We start from the raw sequence: 13,365 nt of genomic DNA, 5'->3' as shown, positions 1-13,365 counted from the left end.
TAAGATCATTTTTAGGATTATGTTCATATTATAGGAGATTTATAAAAGGTTTTTCGAAGATAGCAAAACCTTTGCTTAACTTAACAAGAAAGAATGAAAAGTTTGAATGGAAAGAAGAACAACAAGAAGCATTTGACGTATTAAGGACAAAATTGACAGAAAATCCAATTTTAGTATATCCGGATTTCGGCAGAGAATTTATATTGATAACTGATGGATCTAAGATAGGATTAGGAGCAGTGTTAGCTCAAATGAATGAAGAAAATAAAGAGGTTGTAATAGCTTACGCAAGTAGGAGTACAGTTGGAGCAGAAAAGAATTATCCACCAACAGAATTGGAATGCTTAGCGGTATTTTGGGGAATACAACATTTTCAGAAATATTTAGTAGGAAGGAAATTTATAGTGATAACAGATCACGCAGCATTAAAAGGATTAACAGATGGAAAGGAACAAACGGGAAGGAGAGCAAGATGGGTAATGAAATTACAACAATTTGACTTTAAAATAGTACATAGAAGTGGAAAGAAAATTAAAAATGCAGATGGATTATCAAGACTGAGATTTAAAGAAAAAGAAACAGAAAGAAACGAGAATCAAGAAATAACAAAAATAGAAAGTAATAAGGGGAAATTGAGATATATCAAATTTAGGAATAAATGGTATAATGCTAAAAGATTTAAAGGAAGATGGGATGATGAAAAATATTTTACCGATAAAGAAGCAATACTTTTGAATTTGGAGGAAAAGACAGAAAAAGAATTATTAAAGAAATTGGGAAGAGAAAATAAGCCACAAGTTATTATAATCGACGGAGTGGATGGATTAGGAAAAACAAGTATAGTACAAAATTTGATTAAAGAGTGGGAAAAGCAAGGATTAAAAGTAAGATTTAATACATTCAAAAGGAGAAGAAAAGACAAAGGTGAATTTCACGAATCAAAATTAGAAACAGAATGGAAATTTAGAAAGGAAGTAGTAGAACAAATAAACAGAAGAATGTTAGAATATGATGAAGATACGGATATAATAATTCTAGACAAATCGCCATATTGCGAATATTATTATCAGAAGACGAAAAGTTTCAACAGAGGATTAATTACTCCACATGGGAACCATGAGATGGAAAAAGAAATATTCAGATTAAAAGAAACAATAGATGAATCAATAGTGATATTTTTGGAAAAAGATGGCGATGTATGTTGGGAAAATTATATTGGAAGAGAAACGAAGAAAATGGAGAAATCGTCATACCCAACAGTAAAGAAAAACGAATATTTGGACATGGTTAAAATGTTTAAGGAAAACCAGGATGTATACAAAGATACCAAAAGATACAGTCAAATTGAAGTTGGGAACGACAATGGTAGTTGGAGAAAAATATATAAGGAGATAGAAAAACACCAGGGAGCTTAGAATTATATTTCCAAAATGGTATTAGTAGATCATTATGAGAATTGGTTTCTTACCTATCGAGTAAAGGTCGACAAGATATGGAAAGTAACTATAAAAGAAGAAGGGAACAAAACAATTATCCGTTTAAGGATTGAAGAGGGAGAAAACTTCATACTAGTAGATGTACACATTATAATAAGACTAAAAGAGAAAAAGGTGAAATTAATTATGGAAGATAAAGACAATATGATAATAGAAGAAAGATTAATGGAAAAAGGATTAGGATGGGTACGATCTAAATTGATTATAGGAAATAAAAAATATATAAGAAGGATAGAAATACCAAGGATCAAAAATAGATCGAGAGATAAAAATTAAAAAAATATATATGGAACAGTTATCACGACGCTTTATTTTTACAATACCTTAATTTTTTTTTTTTTTACAACACTTCAACCCTTTACAACATTTCAACCTTTTACAACACTTTAGCTTTTAGAATTACAACATAGACATGGAAGAGAAAGAATATAATAAGATAGCGAGAAATATCAACAACGAACGGGAATATGAAATTATAGGAGGATTAATTTACAAAATAAAAGATGGGAAAAGACTAAGAGTGATAAGAAAATACGAATTTGAAGGATTAATGTACATAGCTCACGATCATGAATTATCAGGACATTTTGGAATAGATGCAACGTATAATAGGATCAAGGATGGGTATTATTGGAAAGGGATGAGAAAAGATGTGGAAGCTTATGTCAAATCATGTAATAATTGTCAGAGAAGAGGAAAACCAATAGGAAAACATGAACTGAATGTAATCAAAGTTATAGAACCATTTTATCAAATTGGGATTGATGTAGTGGGACCATTACCAGTAACAAAGAGAAATAATAGATATATAGTTACAGCGATGGATTATTTTACAAAATGGCCTGAAGCAAAGGCATTGGAAACAGCAGATGCTAAGGAGATTGCAAGATTTATTTATGAAGATATAATATGTAGGCATGGATGTCCAAAGAAGATATTGAGTGATAAAGGGAGTCATTTCAATAATAAATTAGTGAAATCATTAATGGAGGAATTTCAGATAAAACATAACTTTTCGACGCCTTATCATCCAAAAACTAATGGGTTAATTGAAAGTTTTAATAAGACATTATGTGAATCGTTAGCAAAGCTAAGTAATATCGAAGATTGGGATTTGAAAGTACCAGGAGTATTGTTCGCGTATCGAACTAAAAGGAATGATTCAACGAAAATGGAATCAGGATATTTAATATATGGGAGACAAATGAAGACATTATTAGATTTAGAAGATAAGGAAATTACCATGGCAGAGAGAGTTAATGGGTTGATCGAAGGATTACCAAACATTAGGAATCAAGCTAAAGAAAATGTCAGGAAATCTCAGGAAAAACAAAAATCGTACCATGATAAAAAGAATAGAATAAAGCAGAAATTACAAATCGGAGATAAAGTACTATATTATGATGCAGCAAAAGAAAAACAATGGTCTGGAAAGTTAGAAGAAAAATGGAAAGGACCTTATTATGTACATGAGATAATTTCTAAAGGATCATACAGAATTAAAACTATGGAAGGGAAGATATTGAAAACACCAGTAAATGGTGAATTACTGAAAGAATATATGGATAGGACAAATTTTGAAGTAATAGTTCGAATTTGATGGGACTCAAATTTTAGGTGGGGGGCAAACTGTAGCCATAGATACTGAAGTAATCGCATAATATGGAGGAATAATATGGAATAAAAGATCAAACGATAGAAAGTCACATGATTGGATAAAATTAACCGGAAAGGATAAACTTTTAGGAGAAGGAATGATCTACATGATGTAATGTTTATTAAATGATTAACGGAGAACCAATAGATCAAGTGGGGAGTTGATCGATGTGGCTTAGCAACCAGTTTATCAAGTTCAACAATAGGAACAATTAGGAGGAGTAATCATAAGCCACAAATGATAAATCATATAAAAAGGAAGGATAGCGAATTAAAGGAACAAAAAAATAGGAACATGTAAAATATTGATGAACTGCAGCCGCAGTAGAAGAATAGCTAACGAGACGCAGTAGAAAAGATAGCACAGCCACAAAAGATGGATCTTTACGATATAATATTTGAAAGATTATTTTATTTTAAAGAAAAGATAGCACAGCCACAAAAGATGGATCTTTACGATATAATATTTGAAAGATTATTTTATTTTAAAGAAAAGATAGCACAGCCACAAAAGATGGATCTTTACGATATAATATTTGAAAGATTATTTTATTTTAGAGAAAAGATAGCACAGCCACAAAAGATGGATTATATCTTTACGACATAATATTTGAAAGATTATTTTATTTTAAAGAAAAGATAGCACAGCCACAAAAGATGGATTATATCTTTACGACATAATATGCGAAAGATTATTTTAAAGAAAAGATAGCATATTAAAATAGTATAACATATTAGAAAAGATAACATATAAAATAGCATATAAGATAGCGCATAAAAGATAACATATAAAATATTAGAAAGAAATAAGAAGTAGGAAAAGAAAGAATAAGAAAGTTGGTTTAAATAGGAGCGGAATGGGAAGTGAATTCCACAGTCGTCAGATACGATGTAAAACTTTAAGTAAATTAGTTAATTGTGAATTTTATGAAGAATAAATAAAATACCCTTTATATGAAAATTAATTGTTTCGATTGTTTTTGTTACTATTTTCTTATGATGAAAAAGTAATTTTGTTTAATTAATTGTTAGTAAAGCGTAATGTTATTTTAAAGGTAATAGGTTCGCCCTAAACTTTACTGTAATGTTCGCTTAATTAATTTTAATTGGACAAATTCATGGTGAATTTAATGTCATAACAAGAATTATGAAATGAATAAAATATAAACTTTTGTAAAGAGAACTATCGTATTTTGAAAGAAGATAATAGATGAAATATCGTGGCGAGAGCTATCGCAATTTGAAAGTTAAGTAGTAATAAAACTAAACCAAGCAAGAATATTAATGTTTCGTGGAGAACGAATATACATTAAAGCAGGAAAGCTTGTTTACCGCCGGGTGGCAGACGGGGTGACAACGTAGATCATTAAAAATTTCAATTTACTTACGAAAAAAATAAAATTAAAGACCTTTTATTAATTTTTTTTAATAAAATTACAGTCAAAAATTTATGTTTAATTTAATAAAAATTATTTATTGCATCTATTGTACAACAAAAATTAAAAAATATATCTATTAAAAGTAAATTTCTTTTTTTTAAAAAAAAAGTAAAAAAATAAATTTAATTTTTTGTTCTTGAAACTTTAACAATAATATTTAATTTATTGATTAATAAAAATAATCATTATACGAAAAAAAAAATATATACATTTATTTTTGTTAAAATTAACTTGAAAAAAAACAAAAGAAAAAAAAATTTTATGTACGCAGATCATCAAAAATTGAAATTTGCCGTGTGTCTTATTTTTTGATGGTTCAACTTAACTTACAACAAAAGTGGCACAGGAAGCCCTAAATCGCAATTTTATTCTTTTGATGTCAAAGAAGCATAAGCATATGCATATGCATTATGATTATGATTATGAATTGTCTACACCAACTCGTACTTGTACTCGTGATCTAATCATAAAGCATAATGCATTAAGTATTATTTATAAAACGCAACTCAAATTTTTATCTGAGCTTTTCCAAAATTGATCAAAAAACATATCAACTCTTGACGATCATTTACAACACTATCCAAATTAAGCGGAAAAATGGATAAATTTGGAAATGATCTGATCAATTCAACCTCTCTTCTACGCTAATATAATTGGTAGATTTTTTTTAACCTAATTTATTACATATTAAATAAAAGCATTTTATTTTAAAAATTACAATGTAATATTACAAGGTATTTTTTATAATTACAGTATCATAATTATATATAAAAATAAAATTACAAAAAAGATAAAAAGTTTATACTAAAAAATTTGAATAAACTGCTATAAAAAAAATTTTAAGATGGTTGGTTATCCAATCTGATTTACCTTTTTAAAGCTATATGAAAAATTCATAAAATAATCAAGTTAAAGGTTTATATTAATAATTACAACTAGAGTCATACCCTAGGACCGGCCAGTGGCCAGCCCTTACTAAGAGTATGATATATACCATAAATTTTAACACTTATTTGCAGAAACAAAAGTATTGGTAATATATAATTTAATTTTCATTTGAAATAAAATAAATAATTTAATTTATTGTTTTTTTGCATTTTGATTTAATAATCTTGTAATTGGCTTTAAAAGAAGAAATACTATGAATTTTTTTAATTTATAAAAAACATTTAACAAATTTTTTTTAAAAAAATTTATTGGTTTCTAATCATACCATAGTAAACTTTTTAAAAATTTTATATACGAACATATTATAAATTTATATTCATATCCAAAATAAATTATTCAATAAGATTCATGTTCAAATTTGCAATTTGTGTAATAGTATACATAATAATTTTTTTTAATAAATCAATTAAATTTGTATAATGTTTTTTAATAATTACTAAATTTGTATCGTATAATTGCTTTTATTTAATAAATAAGCTCATATAATGTTTTTTAATAAATAATTTTTTTTTAATATATAATGCTTTTTTTAATAAATAAATTCATATAATATTTTTTTAATAAATAAATTTAATAAATTCGGGTATATAATTTTTCTTAATAAATCAATTCATGTAATATATATTTAATAAGTAAATTCATATAATTTTTTTTAATAATTAAATTTGTATAATTAAATAAATTCATATAATTTTTTTTTAATAAATAAATTTATATAATATTTTTTTTTTAAAATAAATTTGTGTTGGGTATACTTTGCAGAAACCCGTGATTTGTAACCATGCAATTAAGAAATCGCCATCGAATCACAACGATCTATTAACCAACATTCTGATTTCTGAGACGACGTGGTATCAAATGATCTCGTAAATTGTCGATAACATATCTTTACGAAATTGTAAAATGTTGTTAAATAGGTGGTAAATAGATGGTGAATAGACGGTAATTGTCATCAAAATTTAGCCAAAAAAAAATCAATTCAAGATAATTTTTCGATGCATTAAATATTACTTGACGATGAATCTCAATTTTAATTTTTTTTTTTTATTTATTAAGTCAATTTAACCTTAATAAAACCTTATAAAAATTCGTCCTATATTCTGCCAAAATTAATTATTCGCCGATTGGTCATGTGAATCATCACGTTTTTGAACAATGGCAATCACATAAATAAACTTTTTTTTTCTTGGAAATACTGTAAGTTTCATTTCGAAACTTATATATACTATATATTTTTTTTTGTTAATTTATTTTTTTAAATTTTATCTTTTTTTTTGTAGGTATTGATTCCTTCAGCTTGATTTGAATATGCCAATATGGTAAGTTTTTATTCTCTAATAATTTTTTTTAAATTTGTTTTTTAAATTTTTTCTTTTTTTTTGTAGGTATCCGGTTCCTTCAGCATTGGTTGGATTTCTTGACGTTGGACATCACTTCTTTTTTGTAGGACGGTACCTTGCTGTAGATCAACGTCTTGGAATGATTTTGAAGCAAATCTTTGCTTCAAAGCTTTTTAAATTAGATCTTTTTTTTTTAACAAACTAATGTTTCCTTTTCATTATTTTTTTTTTTTTGGTAAAACGCGTAGGAGGACGCCAGCTTAAACACGAAACTGGACTTTAAGGTAAGAAATGACGGAGGAAAGGGGGATTTTTTGTTATTTTAAATTTAAGAAACGAACTAACATTTCTTTTTTCATTGTTTTTTTTTGTAGGACGCCGGCTTGGATACAAACCGGACTTTAAGGTAAGAAATGGGGAAGGGGGAAGGAGGAAGGAGGAAGGAGGAAGAGGATTTTTTTATTTTAAATATGGGAAATGAACTAACATTTTCTTTTCGTATTTTTTGTAGAGCGCCAGCTTGGACTATAAGAAGGGAAATTCAGTGAGGGTATTGTCAGAATAACTCAGGACTTTATTTTGACGAGAATCTTGCCTAAACGAAAGAACCTTTTTTTTGGAAATATTATTGGTGTTCACTTTTTTTTTGTTTCTGTCATTTTCTTTATTAACTTTTATTTTTCATTTTTAGGTCTTCGGCTCCTCTTTTTAGATCTGGCGATTTTCTCTTTTTTTAGGTTTTGATGAGTGGAAATGAATGTTAGGGGTCCAATTTTGTTTATTTCGTTTTACTAATGTTTGTTTATTTTTCTTTTAAGTTTCTGACTGCTTGTTTTTGAAGATTCTTAAGACGTGTGACCTTTTTCTTCTTAAAATTTTTTTTATTAACAAAATGTTAATGATTTCATTCTTTTTTTAGAAGATTTTCAGATTTCTTAGGTGTGTAGGATTTGGTTTTACTTTTTTAACGAACTGTTTGCTAACAGTTTTTTTTATGACTTTTTAGAAGATTTTAGACATTTCGGTAAAGATTTTAGCGAACAGTTACTACTAGTTGCTAAATATTCATTTTTTTTTTATTTTACTTTTTTTTTTAGGCAGCCAGTTCTGATTTGAAGTACTGGAATCCTAGGTAAGTTTCGAAAATTACTTTAAAAAAATAAAATAATTTTTTATTTACCTTCTTTTTAAATTTTGTAGTCTCTGGTTCTAATTTTGGTAGGCAAGTTGTAAGTTTTGATAAGACTATCGAAAACTTTCTTTATAAAAATGGACAGTTAATAATGGGTTTTTTTTAATTTTATAGAACTTCAGCTTCATTATAGAATCTCAGAAACCTAAAAAATGATTTTTTTATGGACAATGTTCTTCGGCTCAGACTTTGATGTATAGAACTTTGCCAGAATCCTGGAAGTAGTAAGTTTTCAAAACAATTTAAAAACTTTCTTTTAGAAAATGATTTTAATAACCTTATTTATTTTTTGTTTATTTTTTTTATTTTTTTTATTTTTTTACAGGGAAACGGAAATAACAGAATCATAGTCAAAACGTTTATTTGAACATTTATATTTATAAGACAATTTATATTAATAGGACATTTGAATAATAATAGATTAGAACACTTTAATTATTCTTAAATGAAATTTATATAACGTAAATATACATTTACTATAACTTAAATATACATTAACTATTGTTTTACAATTTCGATACAATTTCTGTACGATTCGGTTTCCTTAATATCCAGTAACTTTATACATACGATCCACTTAAATTTATCGTTATGATGTGAAACCATATCGTGACCAAATCTTGGTTATGTGGTCTACGATAATGGTTTCAATTTTAAAAGTTTCTGTAAAGTACTAGGTAGTATTGCTGTTGGGAGAAATATTTTCTAAAAGCTTACATAACACTACAAACTTTATCTTTGCAATGGTTAAATGGATAATGTCCTAGGCTAACATTATTAAAAGAATATGATGTGGTGCCATTAGAATCCATAGAACAAGTTGTTCATATTATACTAAGATTTCTAAGTATTTACATTTTCGTTTAATATATGTGTTAATGTAAACATCATACTACAGTTGATTAATTTTACTTATTAGTATTCCAATTTTCATAGATAGATACATACTATTTGATATATATTATATTCAAGTTAATAATTGACATGACAGTTCCAAATATTTTTCTACATGCTATAATAAACAAACTACTTTATGTGTAAATTACTTAATATCGTATATTTAACAAATTATTTTAAAATGTAAAACTTCGAAACTACCTATTTTTATTATTTTTATGTGTAGATTACTTAAAATCATATATTTAAAAGTATCATAACAAAACAATCAACAATCACGTGATCTCGTGTTATGATACGAGATTTTTGTAAAATTATTTTCTAAAAATATTAAGTTTAAAAATTCCGTATACATTCCGTATGATTAATTTTTTCCGTATACATTAGTTTTTTTAAAAAATGTTCAAAAATGAATTGCTTATTAAATATACGGAATTTGTATACGGAATCTATAGAAACGTACATAAAATGTATACAAAACGTATCCTTTCCGTATACTTATTTCTTATAGGGAGAATACTGACAAGGAGGATATGGATTTAGAAGAAATGGATGTAGAAGAAATGGATGATAGCGACGAAATCCCTATCATTAGTACTAGCGCTGCAATTACTAGCTTAGAAACTGTACGTACGTTTCTACTTCAACAGGACAATACGGAAGAATATTTAAAGTTAGTGGGAAAGATTGAAAAATTTTTTAGGGTCAAAAAAACCAGTTTATTGCGGCAAACTGATATTAACGCATACTTTAATTGAAGTATTCAAATGTAAAATAAAATTGAGTTTAAATAAATAACTAAATAAATAAAGTTCTTTCGGATTGCTAATCGTGTAACAATATCAATTTTCTATTGGCTATTCCTTAAGTGCACACCCTCCCTAAGTGCACGTGCATGGCCGGTCCCCAGGTGCGTGCACTTATGGAGGTGCGACTGTACAATTCAGAAAATTTTGTCACAAATTTACCATAATTCAGAATAAATTCACTGCAATTCGGTAAATTTATGAATAATATTTTTTAAACAATTCGGATTAAAAATACTAAGCAATTCAGATACAATTCAGACATTCTGATCGGCATCGATCGGCCTGCCAATCAGAACTTTGCCTAAATTAATAAATCGGCCATATTTATCACCAAATTCAGCCTAAAATCGGACATCCGATTTCTAGCCGATTTGGACTATTTCGACCAGTGCAAGATAAGATTCCTTATAACTGATTTCCAATCGTTGGGATATAACATCTTTTTTCCATCTGCAATTCCATCTGTCATGTAATAGATTAGCATGTAAGCGCTTGTCATTAACCGAAATTGTAACGGATGAGGTACGGTCCTGACGTCCTTGTTTTCGGACATGATTAAAGTTTTCCTTTTGAAAGAAAGACTGTTGATGCATAACACATGCGCGTCTACATTGAGATATAACAAAGGGGCTAGGAACGTGACATTTTTCACAAGGAGTGTAGAACTGTGAGGGCGAAGGTACTTGGGAACAAGGGATATATATTCCGAAGTGAAAACGGTATTTTTTGTATGTAAAATTAAAAAAGGTTCTAGTCATAATATTACATTCACGTGAACTATTAGCACATGATGAAATCATTTCTTTTCGAGCCAATAATCTATCTCGTATAAAGGGAAAAATTTTTGTTGTATTTTGCGAGGTAATACTCTTTGTGAGGAAAAAAAGTGTGTAAGCATACAACTAATTTTATATTTGTCATTCGGCGTTGAGCTCATATTGCGGTAAAAAATAGGGGTACTTTTCATATGATAATCATTTGTGTAAATTTTAAGATGAATATCATTGGTGTCTTTAGGTAGATCATATAACTCGAAAAAGTAACTTCTTGATCATCTGATTTCATAAATCTTATTGTATCCAGCCCGATTTGGACGGGTCACGTGAAATTTGGAAAAAGAAACTTTCAACAGAAATTTTCCCACCAGCGAAGAAAAAGAAGAAGAAGGTTCATTAAAAGGTTTTTTACTATGAGAGGTGTAAGAAGGAGTTGAAAGAGCGTGAGATATAATATCTTTAGGAGTAAAAACTTTGTCTAATACTCTATTATTAGAGTGTTGGTTTAGGTTAGTAAAACCATTACTTATTTTTTCGTAACGTTCATACTCGTCTATGTGAGGAAAAGAGGACATGTTCCCTTGGGTTTGGGTATGGTAAGAATAATAAAACCTCATCTTATACCCGAGGCGCCCTTCAGGGCCTCTTCCCCTTAGAAGTGTTTATAAAATAAAACTAAAAACGAAACCTACGCTATTTACTGCAGTGTAAACGGTCAAATATCAAGCATGAAAAGATGATAAAATTCAATCACCAAATGTAATTGCCAAATATTAAGAACGAACAAATTGATTATGAATTGGCATAGATGGATAAATAATTAGCCGAAAAGGATAAACATTTAGGAAGAGTAATGATCTACATGATGTAATATTTATCAAATGATTGACAAAGAACCAATAGGATAAATAGAGTCGATCAATTGCGGCTTAGCAATCTTTAACAATAAGAACGATTAGAAAGAATAATTATAAGCCACAAAAGATAGATTATAAGCAAAACACATGAAGCGGATTGAAAGAACATATAAAATAATGTCGGAAAGATTAAAGAACATAAAATAATATAAAAGATAATATAAAAAGATAATACAAAGATGTTATAAAAGATAATATATATATATAAAAGATAGCATATTAAAAGATAGTGTATTTAAAATATATATTAGAAAGATAGTTCAAAGATAATATGTAAAAAGAACATAAAAGATAGTATATAGATAGAATAGAAAGTAGCATAAAATTTGTATAAAAAGAGAACGGAATTCAAAATAATTCCACAGTTCTCATCCACAGAACTCAATAAAAATATAAGTTTTATTTTTTAATTATTTGTTAGTAAAGTTTAATGTTAATTAAAGGTAATAGGTTCGCCCTAAACTTTAATTAATGTTTGCTTAATTAATTTTAATTGAATAAATGGAAATTTTAAGATGAATTAAATATACACTTTTGGAAAGTAATAATTCGTAGCGAGAGCTATCGAAGTTTGAAATTAAAGGTAAAAGTGGATATAATTTGGGGAAAATTTAGAGAAGTTAAATTTTATATCGTTCGACGTTTTATATTACTAACGCTATTTATGTTGTGAACCAAGAATGTTGTCGTATATTGTTGTTATATGTTGTTCGTTGATTATGTTATTGTTAATTATGTTGTTGATAATTTGTTCGTTTGTTCAATTGTTCGTTCGTTCGTTCATTCGTTCGTTCGACCATGAGAATGCCCGTTCGATGTGGCAACTCTGTAAATTGATGACAGAGGGAATTGGGGGATCTCAGCGGAAAACTAACAAAAATAAAAAAAGGGGAAAGAGTTTTTTTTTTATTTCTGTTGAGTAACGTAGAGCAAGTTTTAATTAGTCCATATTATTAATAATCACGTGATTAAATGTATCTTCAAGTCACACATAAAAGTGGTATTTGTAATAACATGAGCACATTTTAAAAATATTGTTATACTTTGTTATACTTTAACAACGAATCAATAATAATGAAGGCGATTTATAAATCAGCGATGGAAGCAAGAGAAGAATTTGGATGTGGACTTCAATAAAGAGTCAACAAGAATTATTTGACAAAAATGAAAAAAATAGTAAGTTTAAGGGACTAACGAAAAAAGTTCGTTTCGAGTCAACAAGTACTTCATCTACTAATTATATTAGTGTTCAGTTTTATTATGAGATTTTACTTATAAAAATACAATAAAATGCGATCATATTAGGCCAGTTCATTTCTGATCATTCGGAATTTTGATCGGTTTTTAGTTGAATAATATTGGTTAATAAATTGGTGTAACTCGATCAGTGACCTGAACTAAAAAAAGGTGATCATATTTTAAAATAGGCAAAGCACAACAAAAACAAATGGGCTGATTGGTTATTTGTAATTTTTTTGCAACCAATGATCAGTGTACTCAATTTTGATTTTGATCATATGTTCAGTTTGGCTAACGGATTTTGCGATCAAAAACCTGAACAATCAGAAATGAACTGGCCTATTATGATTTATGACGTTCTATTAAAATGTAATTAGTTTTTTATTAATTTTATTAAGGTTAAATTGATTAAATAAAAAAAAAATTAAAATTGAGATTCATCGTCAAGTAGTATTTAATGCATTGAAAAATTTTCTTGAATTGATTTTTTCAGTTAAATTTGATGACAATTACCATCTATTCACCACCTATTTACCACCTATTTAATAGCATTTTGCAACTTCGTAAAGATATGTTATCGCAAGATTGTTTGATATCACGTCATCACATGTTGGTTAATAGATCGTTGTGATTTGATGGAGATTTCTTAACTGCAT

The 13,365-nt window shown here is 27.7% G+C and overlaps 2 protein-coding genes across 2 annotated transcripts; both read left to right on the top strand.

Moving 5' to 3' along the window:
• Positions 1 to 3,528: 3,528 nt before the first annotated feature.
• On the top strand, positions 3,529 to 3,759 carry OCT59_008580 (uncharacterized protein; the record flags this gene model as incomplete). Its single annotated transcript, XM_066142589.1, has 1 exon — positions 3,529 to 3,759. One exon carries the CDS (start codon positions 3,529 to 3,531, stop codon positions 3,757 to 3,759), a length of 231 nt encoding a protein of 76 aa, XP_065999456.1.
• Positions 3,760 to 6,847: 3,088 nt separating this feature from the next.
• Positions 6,848 to 8,092, top strand: OCT59_008579 (uncharacterized protein; the record flags this gene model as incomplete). Its single annotated transcript, XM_066142588.1, has 7 exons — positions 6,848 to 6,858; positions 6,925 to 7,010; positions 7,254 to 7,285; positions 7,391 to 7,429; positions 7,886 to 7,903; positions 7,977 to 8,011; positions 8,080 to 8,092. 7 exons carry the CDS (start codon positions 6,848 to 6,850, stop codon positions 8,090 to 8,092), a joined length of 234 nt encoding a protein of 77 aa, XP_065999455.1.
• Positions 8,093 to 13,365: the final 5,273 nt, after the last annotated feature.

This window comes from Rhizophagus irregularis, chromosome 16 (genome assembly GCF_026210795.1).
Source record: "Rhizophagus irregularis chromosome 16, complete sequence".
Classification (NCBI taxonomy): domain Eukaryota; kingdom Fungi; phylum Glomeromycota; class Glomeromycetes; order Glomerales; family Glomeraceae; genus Rhizophagus; species Rhizophagus irregularis.
This window is presented reverse-complemented; position numbering and strand designations above follow the sequence as displayed.